General features: G+C 34.1%; 1 protein-coding gene across 7 annotated transcripts in view; it reads left to right on the top strand.

Moving 5' to 3' along the window:
- LOC141455988 (probable nuclear hormone receptor HR38) overlaps window positions 1-23,493 on the top strand; it is a 248,493-nt gene that overhangs the window by 187,345 nt on the left and 37,655 nt on the right. For 5 of the 7 annotated variants that reach the window (XM_074131536.1, XM_074131532.1, XM_074131537.1 and 2 more), the window contains 2 exons: window positions 1,332-2,008; window positions 13,360-13,538. In XM_074131536.1, coding sequence (XP_073987637.1) covers window positions 1,332-2,008; window positions 13,360-13,538 — 856 coding nt within the window. The remainder of the gene's footprint in view (window positions 1-1,331; window positions 2,009-13,359; window positions 13,539-23,493) is intronic. The other 2 variants (XM_074131534.1, XM_074131533.1) reach the window with 2 other exon arrangements.

Raw genomic sequence — 23,493 nt, 5'->3', positions numbered from 1 at the left:
TCAATCTTGTGCTTTTTTTTCTCTGTAATGGTCTTTGCAGCCTGAATAATTGGGGGCTTTAAACTTGTTTGACTGATATTGTGTAAAAAAATAATAAAAATTTGTCTTTATTCATGAAACCTGGTTAGTTTTGTGCTTTTAGTAATAGTCAAGATTTGTTTGATCACAAAGTCACTAAATATTTTGTGAAAACGCTATCCTACTTTTCAAGAGATAAGCATAAAAACCCATCACAACAAACTAGTGGTGATAATAAAATACAAAAATTTAAAACCAAATTCAAAATTAGTAAACTCGTAGGAGTAGGCTTTATGTCTACTAAATTCTCCTTTATTCAGTGGAAGAATTGGTCTATTTTTTTTATTATTTATTCACAAAACTTTAAAAATCTATTTGGTTTACACATAACCTAATTTAATAAATAAATATAATAATTTATTGTTTGTAACAACAATAAGAAGAAGTGAAATAGTTCCAGTACTTGATTCGCTGAACCATCCTTCGCATGTGATTAAGATAATGAGGCGGATTTTGCGTAGGTTGCAGCGGTCGACAAAGGGGGAAATGTTAGTATTAAAATATCCGCGGTGAACATGCTGCTCTATGGAGTTCTTTAAGGAGGCTCCAAAATAATTACAAAAAGCGACTTGACCTATTTACAGTGAAATTCTTGGTTGTAGAAATTAATAAATAAATTGATTTTATCAAAATATTCAGGACATCTAAATAATTTAAATTATTCAAATATATTGACAAGAAAATAATTTTAATAATCATAAAAAAAGTAAGTTGATAAAAAAAAGGGCACTGTCTTAGCTGAGCTACTAAAAGGCGAAGCCCGCAAAGCTTTGATGAATTGTGGTACAGTTTGATTTCCGGTCTAGTTATTTTTTTTTAAAATACTTTACATGAGAAATTTAGCAAAATACTTGGGCTAGTCACTTCCGTCTACGATCCCTTTTTAGATGAAACAATTTAAGAAATTGTAATTTGAAAAGTTATAATACTTATTCCACAAACAACATTTAAAATAAAATAATAGTGTAGAATGATGAATGAAAAACTTATTCTCTCCATTTCACATCGACCAAGGGCTCTTTCTCAATCATTCCAAGCTCGTCATGTCAAGAATGGCTTGGTCGATCTAGCTTTCTTTTTCTTGCATCCTTCCCCAACTAAATCTGCTAAGTCCAATCTTGCTCCGAGATATGTGTGGACACCAATGAATGCAAAGCAATAGACTAAGTGATATTTTCCATCTTTTTTTTATTGGCCAATGACGTAATAAAAAATAAGAGATGTTAATAATCGATTGTTTTTCTATGTTGCAGAGTACATTTGGATCGAGCAGTTTCGCTGAGCTGCTATCGGCTCCGTATCCTGAGGAAGCTGTAGCTTCATTACCCGACGAATTAGATCCCTTCCACGACGTCGTATTTCATCATCCTCATCATCAACAACAGGGTTCCCCAGACCCTCCAACATTACCCTCCTTCCAAGAAACGTACGCCAGTCTGGGTTTCAAAATGGAAGAAGAATGCTATACACCTGCTGGTGCAGCTTACCATCCGCAACAAACTGCCCAAGGCCAACCACAAGGACCTGGCCAGGCAGGCGGTGCCGGCCAACCCGGTGAGACGGCTGCATCGTCGCCAACCAGTGGGGCAGCCGCACCCAGCCATTATGAATACCATCCGCACCATGCTCACCATCCTCCTCCACCGCCACCGCAACCGCAGCATCATCACCACCAATATTATCAAAGCTACTTCAGTCAACAACAACAACAAGCCGCTTCGCCCGTCCATCAACAGCAACCACCGCCGCAAGGACCACCTACAGCACCACAACCATCTTACGATAGTCCCGCTACCACAGCACCTTTAACACATCAAGAATCCTATAGTCTGCCACATTTCCCAACAAACACGGAACTTTCTGTGAATACTGCGCTGGGACCAAGGCAGAGAAGAGCTTCGTTGCCACTTCAAAGGTCTGAATCTACAAGGTAACACTTGACAGCATTCGTATTGCCACGCTAATTTGTTCTGAGTAAGAAACAGCTCTTCTTAAACTATGTGGGAAGCCCCTAAAGAAGGGCTGATAGATTGGATGAATTCCTTCACCACTCTGGTTCCTGCAATAACTCGAATCATCCTACAAAAACAGAACAAATTCAATTCTTTTTAAAAATAACTTAAGCAATGATTTCCGGCAGTTTTTATTGAAACTATCAATGAAGATTGAATTTCACTCAATGTAAATTGAGCCACTTTAGAATTTCCCGGATAGATTCCATTCGCATCCGGTTCTGCGAGAGACTTCCGCCACATTTAATTCAATCAGTCGTAGAAGTACATAATATCAGAGATACACAATCGTAAATAAAGTAATACATACTTTTTTCAGGGGTGTTTTACATCTAACTACATCGATAAAGGTGTGGTACACGGAAACAGATTCCAAACATGCTTTATTACGAATTTCTTTCGTCCATTAAATAAAATCCAAGTTCTTGGCCAATATTATAATAAATCTTAGTCTTGTAATGCATGCCTCAAAACCTCTTGGCCTTACTCCCTGACAGATAAGTACATGTGTGTATACATTTATATATGTATGCATCCATAGCTATAGTTATCGCGCAGAATGTACTTTAAATTGCAATATTACAACTGTTGCAAAAACATTGATAGGCCTAATAAACCAAATGAAACGTAATAAAGAATATAGGCACATTTGACGAATAGACTGTCTCTTGAAAAAAAAAAAAAATAGATTTATTCATTTTGGTCCTTTAAAATAAAGTACCCACCTGTAAAGGAAAAGATAAAGTATCCATCGATGTTAAAGGAGTTTCTTACCGCCAGTAGACGCAAACATCAAGGAATTCCCTTTATTCTTCACACACTCAATTATTACACAGAAATTAGTAACAATTGGGACGGTTAGAACTTTTAAAAAGAGAGTGAATTAAAATTCTCTAAGATTGTGGGCTAAAATCTCGATCCTCCTTGATTACTATAATTAAATATAATTATTATAAATTAGATTATGTTTTATTGTAATTAATAAGTATATAGACAAAGTAATACGAACCATTTGAACGCAGCTAAATAAGCAAAGCGATGTTGTCTGACGAACAAGTCCTGGGTTTTAAAAAATAAAAATAAATAAATAAACCGGTTCCCTTATTTCTGTATGCCTGGTAATTAACTATTTGGAACGGTACCAGGCTTCATACCTATTTATAATTGACACAAATATGGTCTGACCGGTTGCTCACATATCAAACTACAATTATAGTGACAAGAATAGATATCTTGGACTGGGCAGAACATTTTCTTGTCTAAAGATTTCCTCACTTAGATAAAACTTTTCTTTTATTTTTTTAGTTTACCTAACTTTAGAGCAATTTGTTGTCCTGTTTTATCTTTTGGCCAGGGAGTTTAAGGATGCTTGAATACTGTAGTTTAGTCCAAATTTGGGTCTCTTTTTGTTGGCAGAGGGGGCCTACTTTTTTTAAATATATCAGCCCATCGATATGCACGGATTACCAACTTATGTTTTCTTTGTTCTTTGTTTTTGCTACATATCCTTGAAGGTAGGCTTACCATAATTACGAAGAGCCAAACCGGGACGCAGAGGAGGAAGAGGCTCATTTTCGTTTTGCTTTTCGCTTAATTTGTGTTTTCCATGTTTGAAATGCAATCAAAATTATTAAGAACTGAAAACATATCAATAAATGGGCGCGGGAGAACGATCGGCCGGGGTGTCGGTGTTGTTCAAGTTTGACCGGGACGCCGGGACAGGGATCTCAAACCGGGACCATCCCGGTCAAACCGGGACGTATAGTAAGCCTACTTGAAGGAAGCTAGTTTTTCGATAATGTTTCTTTAGTTGTCTTCTCTCTTCATCCTTGTACCTCCATCTTTTAATCCCCATTATCGCATTATCCTCTTCCCTCAATCTATCTTCTCCTTGGTTTATAGACTTCATTTTGTTGTTCATTTTTTTTGGTGACTGATTCATAGTTTCAATAGGATGAAAAAATAATTGCCATTTCAGTCGTGATACATTTTATTCTGCCGAGCTTTCGACCTAGGGACTAGGGTCATCTTCAGGGCTAGTTTACAAAGTAATATCTTTACATTATAGGGTTGGTGTGTCTTCTGTCTTGCCTGTTCATGGACTGAGTGATTCAAGGGACTTACAGACAAGACAGAAGACACAACAACCCTATAATGTAAAGATATTACTTTGTAAACTAGACCTGAAGATGACCCTAGTCCCTAGGTCGAAAGCTAGGGATTTACAGTTTACAGTTTTGTATTAAAACGATGATTCATTTTAGATATTATGAGTTACATAATCTGTAATTAAATGATTACTGTTGTTCAAGCTAAAACGATCAATAAATCAAATGAGCCATAAATCAAACGTAGCTACAAATGATTAATTAAACTGCGATAAACGTCTTCTTATAATTTCTTTAATAAAGAATGCCATTGATGTTGTCAGCATCAAATGTAAACAAAGATCACCTTTGACTTGAAGATGATTTGATGGTTTCGTCTGGAACTGTTTTCTTATGTTATAGATTTCAGTTGTGCTGATTACCAACGTTTGGGCGAAATATATTAATAACCAACGGGTACGTTTCCTATTGGGATTCAATAGCTTTTACTCACATGTCAAATGGTCTGATCAAGAAAGACAGCCGAAATCATGTTTCGATGGAATTGGCAAACAGATGTTAAAGCATTACCTTGAACAAAAAGATACTAAAAAGAAAATACTGTATTAAAAAAATATATTTGTTTACAGTCCCGAACAGGCGACCACAGTCCAGTCGAGGATTGTGAGAAGGAATTTGAATGATTGAGGAACAGCATTTTACAAAATCGCTTATGATTTTAAACTAATTGATTCAATATTAAGTGAAAAAGGAACGTGATTTGAATGAAATTGATTTATTAAATAAACACGTTAAAGAAACACTGAAGGTGATTCAATTAAAAACTCCAAATAAATAAATCGCTCGATGTTTAATTGCTTATCTTTCTTTCACTTTCATTGTTCGTAACAATAAATATTCACTAATGATTCATATCATTTGGCAGTAACGGATATAATCGGAATACTTAGAGGAAAACATACGTCACTAAATAGTAGCAAGCTGTTGTAAGAAAACAGCCATCATTGCTTGAAATTGGTACAATATTCAAAAACAAAAATTGGAAATCTTTCAAAGATAATTACATGATAAAATAAAATAACACAAAATGGGTGTTTGTTCAATAGCATCTACAAATTTTGGGAACTAATAATCACTTGAATTTAACAAAAAAATTTTATATTCAATCCATTCAGTTCCATTAAAGCACAATAAATCTAACGAATTAAATTTGTAGAAGAAAAATGGTCAAAAATGGGTTGTATATAAGCATGCGTATCATTTAATGTAAACTCATAATTTAACCATAAAAATAAAATGTGAAATCCTAAATTATTAATTTATATTTAAAGAAATTTTAAAACATAAATCTGATACCCCCGCTGGGGAAGGACCTTGGATTGTGAGTCACATTAAACTCTTTAATTATTCTAATGTATTTAGATTAGATAATTATCAGGGTAGATAATAGTTAAATTCATTATAATATGTTGAAGCGAGTTATTTGATACAATCGTAAATTATTCTTAAAATTATCAAGCTAGACAAAAGAGGGAAGAAAAAACGTTGAAAAAGGCAAATAGATGAAAATGAGTGAAATCAGCAAGGCAGTGGGCGAAGATAAAATAAAAATAGGAAAAAATGAGGAAATTGAGATAAGTGGGCTGCCCCATATTGTACGTGAAGTTCTTTGAATTAGGCTGGAGGGGTGTACACGCTTTAGGCAAGGTCGTATTTTATGTACTTATTTTATTATAAATATATATAAGAAGATAAACATTAAAATAATAGAGGCATACAGCTGTTTTTATGCTCAATCTTATGAAAGATACATAAAATTTGGCGAGAAATGGTTACGTTTCAACAGATTTGCATTTAACTTAAAAAAGAAAAAACAAATTTGTCTTAACTATGTAATCTGAGATATTTTCAGTTGCATTTTCCCAGCCATCATGTTTTGCGGTAAATACTGGCATCATCTAGCGCCGTGGTAGTGGTGTTTTATAAGATAATCAATAAACTGTTACGCTTGGTATTTTTGATGCCATAATGAAGAAGGCCGTGACTCATAGTTATTGCGTTGAGGTTTTCATCAATTTTAATGATCAATTAATTGGATTATCTTCTTAATAGTTTGGGGTTTTTTGTTAACAAAGAAACTGCTCCTTAATGTCCATCACAAAATGAGGTTTTTTGTAAAACGGGCCGAAGCATGATTTATACTTTTAAAGGGACTAAACTTGATAAGTCTCCTAAACCTTTCCCCAGAAAACCACTATTCAGTCTATAAAAAAACCCAAAACCATTTTGTCAGGCGGTTCCTTTTTAGGCATCTCTGTGCATCTCCAATCCCATTATTCTTTATTTTGTCTATCATAAAAATTACTTTCTGACGGAAGGTTCCTCTACATCAGAGCTACATACTCGTACAATATTGGTGACTTACTTTAGGCAACTTGCCGATCCTCTTAGTTGCTTTCTTTGTCAATCACGTCCGAAATCAGAAGAGCTTCATTGTAGTTTCTTGTTGATAGGCAATTAAGTCTTCTGCTAGATTAGATTAGATTAGATTATCGGTGTGGGACCTATGTCCCATGACCGCAGCCAAAAGAGGCTTATTGTGTCATCCCCTTTTTGGATCTAGTGGACGAAACCTCCCCTACTAAAGAGGTGGAGGACTTTCCCTACTAGTTCTTTTTACGCTACTATCTACTTTGGGACCAAAGGTTTCATAGCGTAACCATTCGATTGCAACACAATCGAACAGCCAGTGAGAGGCCGTTTCCTCCTCATCCTGACACAATCTGCACAACAGTTCCGAGCTAATAAGCCCCTCCTTGTACAAATGACTATGCCCTATGTGTACTGTGTGAATGTATTGGGATGTAACAGTGTATGTTGCTCATGTTCATGTTGTTAGGCTGGGATACTCGTTGGAAAGCCAAATACCCTGAAGAAGTGGCTAATCCACTTCCCCCTATGGGAAAGTCTGCTAAGTTATTCGGAATACAGCTTGAATTATTTAAAGGGTTTCCGATGAAAGCTGTGAAGACTCTTCCTGAGAGAGAAGTATCTTTTCGAGCACGGTTTGAATAATATAATTCGACTTCAAAACTAAGGAAATGTAAATAATCGGTTAAAACTGCCCGTTCTAGCAAAATATTGATTCAACTGATACGACTTATAAATCAAATACAAGTAACCGTCATATTGTCAAACTGTAGATATTAATCATTAGTCATTTTAATATAGAGTAGGTGAGAGTAGGTTCAATATTAAAGCAAATTATGTAGGCGTTTGTCAATAATCTAGATAATTAAAATAATTGAGTGGTTACAAAAGTCTATGTTAGTTAAGAGATAAGAAACAATTGATGCTAGAACTGAAAGCTGGATCTTATTGTTCTCTCGATTTTTAGTGAATAAATAATCATTCCCTTATTATTTACAGGATTAGAATGATGCCACAACTCGTAACTGTATGTCACCTAATTAAAAAATGTTCAAAATATCAGCATTTATTAGGGAGAATGTATTAAGATCAAATATATGCGGGACAGCCTCTTCTGGTAATGATTCTGTCCCTGGACAAATAGATGTCCTTGAAACCTTTATCGCACCAGATTATCTTTCTTCTTAATCTTAACAGGATCCCGAGCAATAAGAGCGGGCAGTCAATAAATGAGTCATTTTTCTCCCGGATGTTTTTTACTAAATCATTCGTATGTTATTAACCAAATGTTCATAAGTAAAGTGACCAGTGGCGATGTTACCTATATTACCCAGAAAGCATTAGAAAGTTCAAATTTCTAGAACAATATAGATCACAACCTGAATTGGAGATCTGATTTGTGATGGGTAAAATGAATTCGCCTTTGGATTCAATGGATGTAGATTAAAATCAAGATTTGAATTAAGATGATCTAAAAACTCGTACGATTCAGAGATGGTTTTTAATTATTTGAATTGGTTTAAATGTTAAAAGCATTAATTAAAATGGGATTTCTTAAGTCTTAATTAAAAATTTAAAACAAATTTGTTCAATAAAATAGTGAATAAATAATTAACAATAACTTGTATTTAATCTATTTTAAACGGCAATCTTAAGAAATAATATAAGAAAGTAGGAGTCTAATGGTTACAATGCTGAAACATGGGAATCGTAACTAAGTTTATCCTTTAATTTAACTCATTTTTGGTAGGATCACATTAAAATAAAAAATAGAAAATTATAATCAAATCATTTTTTACCCCTACAGATTCTTTCCAGTGAATGGAAACAATCAAATAACTTTTTCCGAGTCTAACAATAAACCTTCGTAATCTGTATTCTAGTTCAATTTTGGTGTCGAGGTTTACGATGGAATATTAGTCTTTATTACACAATTTTCTTGCTTTGTTTAAGGCTAGGTTCTCCCTCAACTTTACCGATTGGGGCAACTGTAGTAATTTTAATGTCCTCTTGTTTTAAATAACTTTATCTAAGAATTTATAATTGCCTTATTGATCAAGTAAATAAACTATGTTCTGTGTATGATAAAGTAAAGTAATCGCCTATTTTTTCAGGCGGGGCTTTACGTCCAACTACCAATTAGTTGTTGTGGACGAGGCGACTAGCAAACAATACTTTACTGTAAATTTCTTTTATTAACATTAAATAAAATCCAAGGCCTAAGGTCGGGGAATCGAACCCAGTACCGCAATACATAATAGCTTCGCAGGTCTCACAAATAACAAATAACAAAACAAATAACAAGTAAACGCACTACTACTTCACAAGAAAAGTGACCAAGCTGGACCGCTCTAACAAAAGGATCGCGTCCTGTGTGACGTCCCCATATCGCAGACCGCCGCGACGACCGCTAGATCGCTGCCTGCCGCGACAAACCGCTTTCTGTGTGCCCAAGGTCTAAGTGTTCAATTTATTTTTTTTGAAACTTGCAATTTATACTAAACATTAGTTATTTATTTAATCCTATCGGGTCTCAAAGCAAGGAATGAATCGTTCTAAAAAGTAAAGTAATTGTCTATTTTTTCAGGCGGATTTTACGTCCAATTACCAATTAGATGTCGTGGACGGTGGTGGAGCAAACATACTTTACTGTAAATTTCTTTTATTAACATTAAATAAAATCCAAGGCCTAAGGTCGGGAATCGAACCCAGTACCGCAATACATGTTAGCTTTGCAGGTCTCGCTCTAACCGCTCGGCTACCGTGGCGCCTCATGCGAATGATAATCAGTATCATGAAAGGACTTGAGTGACAGTTATCTACTATTGTAAATGCCGTAAGTCGTAAAGGGAAAAGCGTTTTGTCTTTGTAGATTTATCAAAACTGAATTAGAAGAGAGATTTGGACGTGGAGATTTAGATGGATTGACTTAAATTTGAAATTTGATGTATTGGAATTCATCTTTGGTTGTGGATGAATAATATTATGTTGAAAATGGAAAAAAGATTGTCGAAGATTTGTCGGAGAATTTTCGATTGAAAAATTAGTTTTTATGTTGAAACGCCTAGCACTTTCGCACTGATCTAATCAATATTTTAAAATCAGATTTTCCGATTTTAGAACATTTGTCAAGCAGGATTTAGCAAAGTGTTTGAAGCTGGTTGAGTGAAGCAATCACTTATGTCGGGGATTTCATATTAATTTCTTGTCGAGATACGTTTCAAATGACGAACGTGGTCGTGGGAGGGAAAGGAGAAGAGAAGGAGTCACCTCCTTAAACTGGATTTTTAAAATTTAGATTTTTAACTACTTGTATACAAATAGATATAAAATTTGTCTGAATAATTTAAAATTTATGCAATTAAAACAAGCTAGCTGTTTAGCGGTATGATTGTTAATAAGTGTTAATATTATGCATTTAGTTCATCATGTTTGTTGGGCGTGTACTTTACGTGTTTAGCAGTGTCATCACGTCCGCAACAAGAACAACCACACCTGCATGATCATGATCTTGATGATGAGGATGTAGTTACACATGAATAGACAGACAGACAGATACTGAGATCATGTCACGTGATCTTCGGATCATCTTCTTAACTCTCCTCTACCTCTTTCTCTTTCTAGGATTGCCACCTATCATTCTTTCACAAACCATTACGGTCCTACTCTGTATTTCTAAAAAATAAAAAATAAAACACTATAACCCGTTATTCATGTAAATTTTCACCATTAAATTCCAGTATTCAAGTTTATTCTAAATGGATGTGAAGATGAGGCTGTATAGATACTGTCTTGTGCATGACTGAACTTGTTATTCACTCACAAACCAAGCAAGCGCACACACAATTCCATTGAGATATCAAGCTGTCCTTTATATTTCCCAATGGGTTGGTCTATCTTTAGACATGATGTCAATGTATGGCGAGTTTAGTGACTTAGTTTAAAACTAAAAAACTTTCTTTAAAACTAGATTGACTTCTTCGTCTAACCAACTTAATCCATTAAACTAAGGATAACAGACAGTTCAAGTTGGAGGAATTGCATTTACAGTATATAAATTCTCTTTAAGAATCTAATCAGTTTGCCTGGCACCAATAAATTATTTCGCTCAGTTTACCTGATCACTTTTTTTCACTGAAGTTAATTCGTTGGAACTAAAATTACCTTTACAAACAAAGCCGCTTGAAGTTTTAAATGAATTCAAAAACTTAAAAAAATTCTTGTCACCATGTCCCTTGTATAACTTTATATCTTTTTTTCAATTGTTAAAGAAGGAACAAAGTTTGTTACTTAAAATATTTGTGCTTAGAGCAAGGATCCATGTTGTTTGTCCAATGGCTTCTTAGTTTAATCAAAGTCGTAGGAGTCGCCAGCCCATTCTTTTTTTTTATTTCAAATTTGTAAATTCCATAAAATAATAGATTTTTTAGACAAATTATTTCGAAAATTCAGCCTGAGACGTTTAATATATTTCTGATGAAACAATTTGTGAATAGACTAATCTTTATTTAACTGAAACTGATCAGTTAGAGGCGAAAAGGAGTTATCACTTAGAAGAAGTGCTTGGTGCAGTTATTAAGTGCATGAATTTGTTACCAGAACTAGGAGATTCACCGAGACCCACCGTTTTTTTTTTTAATCTTTTTAAAATTTACAATCTGTGTATTGAAATACCATCAGTTAATCAGATGAAAGGTTGTTTTGGCATGATTATTTTCAGGAGAGAAACTATGCCATAGTAAAACTCTCACTGAATGTCTGACTGGAATCTTTCAGCATTTGAATATTCAGCTCCACAGTTCAAGCCTTAAGTACGAGGGTCGTTTGAAAAGTCCGTGCAAAAATAAAAACTACTTAATTTTTTGGGGTAAACCTTTTTTATTTTTCAACATAGTCTCCTTTTAGGCTTATACACTTCGTCCAACGCTGCTCTAGTTTGTTGATCCCTTCCGAATAATAGGATTTGTCCAAGTCTGAAAAATAGCCATTCGTTTCTGCAATCACCTCCTCGTTTGAATAAAATCTTTTTCCCGCCAGCCATTTCTTCATATTGGGGAACAAATAGTAGTCCGAGGGAGCCAAGTCTGGAGAATAGGGGGGATGTGAAACGAGTTGGAACCCTATTTCCATTAATTTTGCGACCACAACTGCTGAAGTGTGAGCTGGTGCGTTGTCGTGATGGAAAAGGACTTTTTTGTGGGCCAATCGTGGGCGTTTTTCTTGCAGCTCGGTTTTCAAACGGTCCAATAACGATGAATAATATGCACCTGTAATAGTTTTACCCTTTTCCAGATAGTCAATGAGGATTATTCCTTGCGAATCCCAAAAGACAGTCGCCATAATCTTTCCGGCCGAAGGAACGGTCTTCGTCTTTTTTGGCGCAGATTCCCCCTTGGTAACCCATTGTTTAGATTGTTCTTTGGTCTCAGGAGTGTAGTGATGTATCCATGTTTCATCCACAGTGACGAAACGACTCTTAAAGTCCTGCGGATTCTTCTGGAACAGCTGCAAACCGTCCTTGCAACACTTCACACGATTTCGTTTTTGGTCAAGCGTGAGCAATCGCGGCACCCATCTTGCAGATAGCTTTGTCATGTCCAAATGTTGATGCAAAATATTATGTACCCGTTCATTCGAGATGCCCACAGCACTAGCAATCTCAGCCACCTTCACTCTTCTGTCATCCATCACCATATCTTGGATTTTATCAATGATTTCTGGAGTAGTAACCTCAACAGGGCGTCCAGAACGTTCAGCGTCACTTGTGCCCATATGGCCACTCCGAAAATTTTGAAACCACTTATAAACTGTTCTAATCGAAGGTGCAGAGTCACCATAATGTTTATCAAGCTTCTCTTTAGTCTCCTGAGGCGTTCTGCCTTTCATAAAGTAGTGTTTAATCAACACACGAAATTCTTTTTCGTCCATTTTTTGAAAATCACTCGACTTCCTCGATTCAAACGAATGCCAAACACAAAGAAATAGACCGATCTGGCTGAAACTTGGTATGTGTTCTTCCAAGAGATGCTACTAACTAAACATAACCTTGATACGCGCCAGTAGTGCTATCTCTCTGACTTTGCACGGACTTTTCAAACGACCCTCGTAGATATCAGTTTGAGTATAATTGTAAAAACAGTCGTTCATGTTTCAGCAGTTAGATTTTATCATATTCCTACAAGTCGCCGAAGCTGTATGTTCTAGTTCCTGACAGTCTAAGACTGATACGTGGGTTCCATGTTAGCTAGTAGTAAATGCTCATTCCAAGGTATTGAAACACTTTTGCAAATCGAGTCACTGAGAGGACTCGAAATACGCCACAGATATTTGCAATATTTACAATTTGATTTACTAACATTTGTACGGAGTAAATTGTATTAACCATTTTTTCCCCATTAAGTTCTATCATAGAACGCTGACATTAGATGAGAGAAGCCATTGTAACGTCCAGAGCGATATTATATCGCATTCGCTTGTTGCAACAGTTGTTGCTGTTGTGAATTTTAATAAAAGATTTTTTTTTTTTAATTACAATTTTGGGTTGCTTAAAGATAAATATAATAATTTGTAGGACACTGCATTCTTTGTTCAGCTCAGGAAACGGAAATTACTTTCACGTATGAATTACACTTACCTTAACCTACATAACTTTAAATATACTTAATTTAAAAAAATAATAATAATAAAAATAATATTAATTATTATTAACAGAATATTTATTGCTGTTGCAGTAGCAGCGATTCCCCAAAAATCCGTCAGGGTGCGTGCCCGTCTGCTTCTGTTTCTTCGTCAGCATCTTCGTCGCCGACAGAGAGGCCGAACGCTATATCACCCTCCCAGCTGTGCGCAGTTTGTGGAGATACTGCTGCGTGTCAGCATTATGGAGTTAGAACGTGCGAAGGATGCAAAGGTTAGCAGATAATATTATTAAAATTCTTTTCTTCTTTTTTTTTATTTTAATTTAAAGCACGTCAACGTGTAAGATAATTGGTGCCTAAAGCTTTTATTTAGTGCCCTACTGGCCTCCGGACAGTGTTCTCTCGTTACTGACAACACTGTCCATCAGCGAACAGTGAGCTGTAAGAAGCTCCTAGAAAGAGAAAATTTAGGCGTCCATCAGTGAGCGTCAATATCTTTACAATTATTAGAAATCACGATCAAATCCATTGGAAGGACACACTTTGAAGATGCACCTTGAGATAGATGTGTACCAAGCCAAGATCTGTTGGCGATTTATTATTCATAATGAACGCTTAAAGTCTCTGAAAGCCCAAACTTGGTATTGCTTTTCGGTAACATTGACAAAAACGAAAAACCCACAGTAACTTCGAATTTGATATACTCGTATTTTATCGGACCCATTATTAAGCTTTTTTATTATAGATAAAATGTCATCATTATATTTCATTCAGGCTGATAGGTTAATGTGATAAGAAAACCAGCTTTAGATTCTTTGAATTCAAAATAGTGGTGATTTTTGAAGGTCCAACATCTTTTTTACTAACAGCACTATCAAATATAATTAGCCCTTCAAGAAAATATAAATGCAATTAGGCCCCAGTTGAGTTTTATGCAACTCCTTGTTAAGCTCATCAATCTAGTAGGAAACAAAGAATCCATTATCGTACTTGAGTACTTATCAGTCCTCTGAAGAAGAAGAGTAACCTCCGACTCTACGTTACATCGCTCTAGAACAGGACCTCTCGTTCATTTTGCCACAATTTATTTTTAAGTAGTTCGTTGGCAAGATCCATTTTGAGAAGATATTGAAGGGGATTACTGTGCAGTTCTGGAAAAGCATCCCTTAGCTTCTGCCCTGAAACTTCAGTCTGCCAATCAGGTAGGTCGTGCAACTTCCCGGCATTCCAGAAATATTTTCCTTGCTACTTACTCCTGGCAATGCCTTGTGAAGAATTGCTCAATAATAGCTCAACATATCAAGAAGCAGGTGATAATTACACATTTGGAATTCGAATAGTTGCGGAAGTTGATATCTAAAACGCATTTTTACAATTAACTAGAAAAATCTTATTTATAAAACATTTAAAAAAACTAAACATAAAATATTATTCATATTATAAATAAATTGGAATAATTTATTCTAACAATATTGAATTAATAAATCAAATCCAGTGATTAATTGCCGTTGTAAAAATAATGAAAAACAAAATTAAAATAATTGTTTCTATCTCTGTCACTCTCTCTTATCAACTCATATTTATTCAAAAATAATGTAGATTGCCTATGGCAACTTTGACTTTGATACGAAATAACTATCAGCGATAAGGATCTTCGCACTAAAGGAGGAGCTAGTCGGAAATATGATTTATTCTTAGATTATGAAATATTATCAGCGATTTCTATGCACTTCTACCTTTCTTTCTTCTTTAGAACATTGTTGGATGGAAGGGAAAGGTGAGGTTAGTGAGCTAGCTGCGGATAGAATCGAGTGTAGAGTAAACTTAGGAGAAAGTGAAAAATGAATCGAAGTTATTTGAACGTTCTCGTTAGGCCATAGATCTGTCACTTCTGAATTTCATTAAATATATAAAAGTGACTTAATTGGAAAATAAATAAAAAATAACTGTACGCAGATAAAATTGAAAAATTACAATATTTAAGGTATTTAATCTAAATCCTCTCTTGAGACTAAAACCAACTAACCTCAATCTGGGATTGAGGAACAAAAGAAAACTATATACCGCCTTTTTTTTGCTTTAATATGGACATACGGAATTCAACAATACGGAAGCGCTAAAAAAAAACAAATAGCAAACGAATTCAAACCTTCGCCTCAAGTCAGTAGTACCTTCCATTACCTCCAATCATTCCAATCTCCTTCTTTCAACCTCCTGCCTATCATCTCCTTCTCCCATGCTCTTATTCTTCTTTCAGGAGCAGGATTCTATTCTAGACATTCTCAGCCAGGTATGTCCTTCGATTGACATGCCCATACCATCTTAGCTTACTTTCCTCTAACTTCTGATCGATTCTTTTCTTTAATGCCCACTTTCTTTCGATCAGATCTTGTTTTATTTGTAAGTACATCTCTTCCAATATTCCGTCAAATGAACTAATGAACTCATTTGTTCTAAATAGAAGCTAAACAAGTTAAATGAATGTAAGTAATGAAATGAAGAATCTATCTCCAGTAATAAGCAAAAGGTAACTTTCTCTAAATCGAGAACACTAACGATTTACATCTTGAGGGGAGAAAAACGCAAGAAGAATAGTTTGTTGCGGATCCATTGGCAATGGTTTCTATTTGCAACCAAATGGTGCCTACAGTTTTCATTCAGTAACTCTAGAGAGCGTTTTACAAAAAGGTGTAAACATTCACCAGCTTAAAACAAACTTTCCTAAGTATCACAAAATTATTGAAGAATTACATCTTAAAATCCGCAACAAATAGTGAATGGTTTTTAAACGCGTTTGCCAAAAATAATATTCTTACGAGGGTCGTTTGAAAAGTCCGTGCAAAAATAAAAACTACTTAATTTTTTGGGGTAAACCTTTTTTATTTTTCAACATAGTCTCCTTTTAGGCTTATACACTTCGTCCAACGCTGCTCTAGTTTGTTGATCCCTTCCGAATAATAGGATTTGTCCAAGTCTGAAAAATAGCCATTCGTTTCTGCAATCACCTCCTCGTTTGAATAAAAGCTTTTTCCCGCCAGCCATTTCTTCATATTGGGGAACAAATAGTAGTCCGAGGGAGCCAAGTCTGGAGAATAGGGGGGATGTGAAACGAGTTGGAACCCTATTTCCATTAATTTTGCGACCACAACTGCTGAGGTGTGAGCTGGTGCGTTGTCGTGATGGAAAAGGACTTTTTTGTGGGCCAATCGTGGGCGTTTTTCTTGCAGCTCGATGAATAATATGCACCTGTAATAGTTTTACCCTTTTCCAGATAGTCGATGAGGATTATTCCTTGCGAATCCCAAAAGACAGTCGCCATAATCTTTCCGGCCGAAGGAACGGTCTTCGCCTTTTTTGGCTCAGATTCCCCCTTTGTAACCCATTGTTTAGATTGTTCTTTGGCTCAGGAGTGTAGTGATGTATCCATGTTTCATCCACAGTGACGAAACGACGCTTAAAGTCCTGCGGATTCTTCTGGAACAGCTGCAAACCGTCCTTGCAACACTTCACACGATTTCGTTTTTGGTCAAGCGTGAGCAATCGCGGCACCCATCTTGTGGATAGCTTTGTCATGTCCAAATGTTGATGCAAAATATTATGTACCCGTTCATTCGAGATGCCCACAGCACTAGCAATCTCACGCACCTTCACTCTTCTGTCATCCATCACCATATCATGGATTTTATCAATGATTTCTGGAGTAGTAACCTCAACAGGGCGTCCAGAACGTTCAGCGTCACTTGTGCCCATATGGCCACTCCGAAAATTTTGAAACCACTTATAAACTGTTCTAATCAAAGGTGCAGAGTCACCATAATGTTTATCAAGCTTCTCTTTAGTCTCCTGAGGCGTTTTGCCTTTCATAAAGTAGTGTTTAATCAACACACGAAATTCTTTTTCGTCCTTTTTTTGAAAATCGACTTCCTCGATTCAAACGAATGCCAAACACAAAGAAATAGACCGATCTGGCTGAAACTTGGTGTGTGTTCTTCCAAGAGATGCTACTAACTAAACATAATCTCGATACGCGCCAGTAGTGCTCTCTCTCTGACTTTGCACGGACTTTTCAAACGACCCTCGTAATAGATCGAGAACACGTAGGTGGTTTATCGTTGTATTTACATAAATAGCTATTTAGTAATCTAATTCAATCTTTTCATCAGACACTTAAGAGTTATTATTGTACTTAAAATAAAAATTTATGGTAGGCATACAAGTATAAAAATTAACAATATTAATAATTTAAACTTAAGATTAATGGCAGGCTATAAAAACACAAAGGAATTATTTAATTATATGTACTCAAAAGGAGCAAGATAATAAATTAATTTTGGACGGAAAAGTTTTATTTCATATTAATTTAAGTGATGATTTTTTTGGGCTTAAATTACTAATTAATAGTTTAAACCATTTTTGAAATAGCCATTTATATCTTTTGCGCAAAATAATAATAAATTAAAAACTCTTGACTAAAGATATTAAATAATCGATTGCCGGTTTATAATTAAAAGTTTTTTTATCATTAATAGGCAGAAAGAAAATAATATAGAAAAAATAAATAAAAGAAAATGTGCCGAAATGGATCCGTTGGGTTTTGGTAAAGTAGAATTACTGACCAACCATTACGGAATCATTATTGATACATCAGTGTTAAAGTGGTTCTTCAAACTTTTGAAATCGTAACGTCACAAGTCACGAAAAGCTGGTAAATATTCAATAATTCATGCAGAAATTTCATGCAACGTGAGAGCGGTCTTCTAATCAAAAACAATTCGTAGGAATACCATTTTTTTGAAAACCTAGAATCAAAATAATTTCGTAAGAAATGTACTTTCTAGAATATCTAAATTAGTTTTAATTTCGCCTTTTATAAAAAAATGCAATTTCTATTTTCAGTTACAACACTCTTATTTAAGCCGAGAAAATTGTGTTTACAAATTCTCTGTCGTGAATAAAATTCTTTCTTTTATTTAAAAAAAATGTTTACGCTAAGAATGTTTCTAAAATACCAAAAGAGGTAACACATGATTTATCATTTTACCTCAGCTTTTCTCTTAAACTAAAAACTTATTGCCAACATTTCAAAGTTTAAAAATAGATTTAAATAAATTAAAAAAAAAAGTTGTTCTTTATCTTTCTTTCTGCCAGGATTGTTATATTTATGGTTTGTTGTAAAATGTCGAGGTTAAATCCAGAGATGACCATAATCGGCTTAGTCAGAGAGATAGTTCATTCCTGAAAGCTCAATTTCTAGGAAATTTAACAAAAATATTTAAAATTACTTCATTTTGATTAAAAAAACATTAGAGCTCAATAATAATATAAATTATGATAGTTCCGATATACTCGTACAGTTAGTGACAGTCATATTCATACACCAGGTTTTTGTTCCTTTATCTGTTTTAATTTTATTTTTGGTGAGTCAAAGAGAACAAATAACACTCACATATTAAGTAAAATTTTATTTTTCACAATATAACACTTTTTTCAATTCATAAACTGTAAAAATTTAGCCAAAATAGGTAATTGTTTCGAAATAACTCCGTCACCAACGAGCCTTTCATATTCATACGTTTGCAACAATAAACATTTCTTGATCATAAAAAAAAAACTCAACATTTTGTTGGGTCGTCTTTTCTCTTAATTACTTCAGAAAACCTCCTAGGCATCGACTCAACAAGTTTCTTGGTGGTTTCCGGAGTAATGCTGTACCATTCCTCAATTGCTTTCTCCTTCAGCTGACTAGCATTTTGGATCTGATGATTTTTCAATTTTTTTTAAACTCTGCCCACAAATGCTCGATTGGCTTAAAAATGTTAATTTTAGTTTCATCTGTAAATAAAACATTTTTCAATGTATGAATATGACTGTCACTAACTGTATGTATTATAATAAAAAATGGAAAAGTGCAATTTGGTTCAATGCTTACGAATATTTTATAACTTCATATAAACTATATTTATTATTAATAAGAATTTTCCTAATTCATTTTAACTCCAACAAATAAGTAAAGTTTAATTTTCAAAAGTTTCAGTACGTTTCTGTGTGGTCAGTAATATTAATTTCAAAAAAAGTTAATGGATTCTCCAGGCTAAGAGAAAAATCAAAAGACTAAATCTGTTCCTAAAGCACTACCCTAATCGAGTCTTTTTGGCGCTATTTTAGGGGCTTTGACTGGCTCATTCCCTAAAGGGGAGTTGACTTTGTATGCGCTAATGAAGAGAAAGAGAAAGAAATAAGAAAAATAATAAAATAAAAGAATACTTCAAAATGTTCCAACATTAACCAGAAAGAAAGTTATAAATTAAAACCTAAAAATTTACATGATAACAAAACTGTCTCTTGTGAGCAGTAAGAGAAAGTGAATCTTCATCTCAAAAATGTTCGAATCTACCTCATTAAACTACAATACGAACAAAAAATATCAATGCTAAAACTGTTTCAGCTTTTAAAAATAACTTCTTTTTTTATCTCTACTTAATTATACTTAATTAGTAACCGTAATTTGCAATAGATATTCATCTAAAACGTGCTTTTTTAATTATAGCTAATTGCATACAAAAATTATAATTTAGTATTAGGACAAATTTAAGATCAAAATTTCCTTAAAATATATTTAACATGAATAAACATCTTGGGAAGGGATTTGGTCAGTGGTCAGTTCTGGGTTCAAAATCTTTGGTTCAAATCCAGCTGCCGACCATACAATTTACTTTTACGAGAAGTTGCTTACACATTACGGTCCACTGTTGCCTGTAACGAGAGAACACTGCCCATAGGCATTGGGCGCCAATGTTCTCAGCTGTTGACGCAACTTTATTTTATTTTATATTATTTTTAAACCTAAATTTAAAATGTATTTAGCGAACAAATAAATTTAGTAGTTCATTAAATTAAATCAATATGCTATTATTATAATAAATTTTCACTGCCAATGAGCGAGTACCTATAATTATTGGCAGTTGATCTAATTCTTTAGTCCTCTTTTATTTATTTTTTGTTATCTTTTATTTTGGAGAAAAATACTGATATAACCTTCATTAATTAATATTAAAATAAATATTAATATTTTTAAAAAATCAAGTAATTACCGTTAGTTAAAATTTAATATTTAACCTCTAATTAACTCCACTTGTGTAAGCATTAAATGAATTTATGAGTTTATAATTAATATGTAAAAGTATTTATTTTTCCTAACCAATAACATTCCAAAGAATATTTATATCTAAACAGATTATTTATTTGGAATCAAAATTAATATAATTAAGAAATCATCTATCATCTCAATTTAGCCTTAAAATAAATTTATTGAAGGCGTTCGTCAAGGTTTATAATTTAAGGTAAAGGATTAGAGAATTCCTTCTTAAGCTAAGGACAAATTCGTTTTTTTCTTTGTTTTGGTGTTTCATTTTTTATAGTTTATAGTTTCTTAGCTTAAAATCTAGGCCATTCGATAATTTGAAAAGACCTACAAAAAATAATATTTTGAAAATCGAGAAAAGTCTCTCAAAAAAAAGTTGTGTATGAGAAAATTTTATAAGCGATAAAACTGGAGGATTGATTATGATCGAAAACAGTTTTTCATAGTTTCGTGGAAGGTTCCTCCAGGTAGATATTGTTTGTGAATCTTGTTAAGGAAGACCTGTTGAAGTCACGAGTATTGTAAACCAAAATTCTGTTGCAGATGCACTTTTTAGTTCGGAAACACTGAAGCGATTGTCTCGATCCTTCAATTAAGGAAATCTCCGCAATTATTTTTTTCCTTTCTTATCTTTGTTACATTTTGTGTTTATCCTCAAGACTCAGGCTTTCAACTGTTGATTCTTTGCTTGATAATATGTTTGTTTAACTTGAATAAGTTAGAAATTATATAAATCATTGTTTAAAAAATTAAAACAAGTTAGAGGTTCAAATTAAAAGAGTTACCCACCTTTATATTCGTTTCGTCCTTTGTATTCTTTTTAATTCTATTGATTCTTTGTTTTAATGGTTCTTTTTAAAAGAGAGAAGGGTTGAGGCTGCTTTGCTCCAAAAAAAAAACTGTGGCTGTGTCATGGACACGGCCGTGTGTTGTACGTGAATACGTTTACGTAACAGGTTATATTTTTTATAATATAATAATAATATATTATTAAGCAGCGGTAAGTGTTTTTCTTTTGTTAGCTTCAATGAGCGCAGAAACCATAGACGATCACACACATAACACTTATGTCCGAATGGATTGTTGACAAACGTCGTAGTGAAACGTGCACTAGCTGCTGCCCAGTGTGCCTTCATAATCGACGATTGAACACAATCTATGCTTACACAGTCCGTTGTCGATGAAGAAGCGATTTCATCATCCACTTGCATAATTTCAACCACCCCAGCTGCAGATGTACTGACACCGTCGTTGATCCGCTCGGCCGCATTCATTCTTTTATGTTCCCGGTACAGCTTGAGTCGGTCATATGGTGTTTTATTATTACCATTCGATTGTTCTTGAGGAGCCCTTTCTAACCGTATAGGATCTCTGTATTTGGTTTTGGCTTTTCGACGCGTATAGTCCGAAATTATATATTTTTGATAATATTTTTTTATTCTAACACCTTATTATATTCACTGCCACTATTTTACACTAATGTTTTATATACAATCGATAGATTGTGACGACAGCTGACGATTAAAACTTAAACGAACATCGTAGCTTCTCCGAGCCAAAAGTTATACCATTTGCAAATCTCGATACGCAGCAAAATGATCTCAAAATGGCGGCGCTTCCCCCTCCACCGCGCGCGATGCGTCACAGTCCTCGCTTATCGTAATGAATTCTTTGATCCTTTAGCTATCCAGTGGTCTAATTTAATTTTGGATGTAGACGATAGATTCGAAACTATAACACCAAACTGTATCCCCCGATTTTGTTATCATTAGGTTTTTTGGATTGCCTCCATATGATAGCAAATTTAAAGACGGATTCACGTCAAAAAGTAGCCCTTTGAGGGTGGCCTTATTGTACTTAAAATGGTCACATCCCTTACTATCAAATTAAATACTTACCATTAATGAGGATTAAATGAATTGCCAAAATTTCTAGCATAAAAAAAGTTCCTCACCCGTAAGTAGCAATTTTTTTCTCATTTCACGGTTTTTTGTTGGTTATTGTTATTGCACTTATTTTTGATCTACATAATGATCTATAACTTTTATTAGTACATATAATTTTTCAGCATAATAGTTTTAGGTCAAAATCATTAAGGTTTCTTACTAGAGAAGCTTTTAACAAAATCCAAAATTTAAATATTTAATTTTTTTTTTTTTAATGGTAAACCAATAACATTATAATTCTTGAAACAAAAAGATTGGTCTGGGGCTTGTCAAAACATAGAACCAGCATGGGTAGATGGCATATTTACAGGCTTATAATTAAACTACTTAATTTGAAAGATAAAATATAAATATTTTTTTATTTTTATTTTGGGCTGTCAATTTTATAATTTGACGTCAATAAACAGCTTCTTTAAAATGTATTTACTACCATAGCTAAGATTGATAAATGGCTTTTTATATTTACTTTTAAATAAATTTTTATTAACTGATATTTTAGAACAGCTGGAACTTAAAAAAAAAAAAAGATAAAATTTAAAGAATACATTCAAAGAATGACTTTACAAATTAATCTTTTAGTAACTGTTTCTCCAGTCTTCCGGTTCGATTTTTCCTTCATCTTTAAAGAAAAATTATTTACAACACCCACTTTTAATGATAATACCATAAAAATCAATGAATTTGGGAAATTTTCCTCAATTTTACTCACTTTTTAAGCGTGATTTGAACACTCGCTTTGAGAATTGACTTGATTAGGCAAAAAATTAGAAGTTAATTCAGAGAATAGTCACAAATGAGGATCCATTTTGTGGTATAAGATCTATTGTTACTCGCTTTAATGTCATTAGTGTTTGAAATGTGGTTGCCTTGATGTGTTGCACGCTTTTAAGAGTAGAAAGTGGAGTTAGGATTAACTAAGGACTACAAAAAGTTGAACAGTGTACTCATGAACTAAGCGGTTCTTGCCAGTGTTATTGGTATCATATTTTTGATAGGCTGGGATACCCGAAGCGATATCGCATCCATCAGGACGCAGATAATCCACTTCCCTCTGCCGAAAGAATTTTTAATAAACAAAATTTTTAACTTACTCAGGTTAATGCAACTTCTCAACAGGGATCTTTACGTCATATTCTTTTA

This window comes from Rhodnius prolixus, unplaced genomic scaffold (genome assembly GCF_049639745.1).
Source record: "Rhodnius prolixus isolate KJV_2025 unplaced genomic scaffold, Rpr scaffold_4, whole genome shotgun sequence".
Lineage (NCBI taxonomy): Eukaryota > Metazoa > Arthropoda > Insecta > Hemiptera > Reduviidae > Rhodnius > Rhodnius prolixus.
The sequence above is the reverse complement of the archived record's forward strand: the minus strand, read 5'-3'. Positions and strand labels throughout refer to the sequence as shown.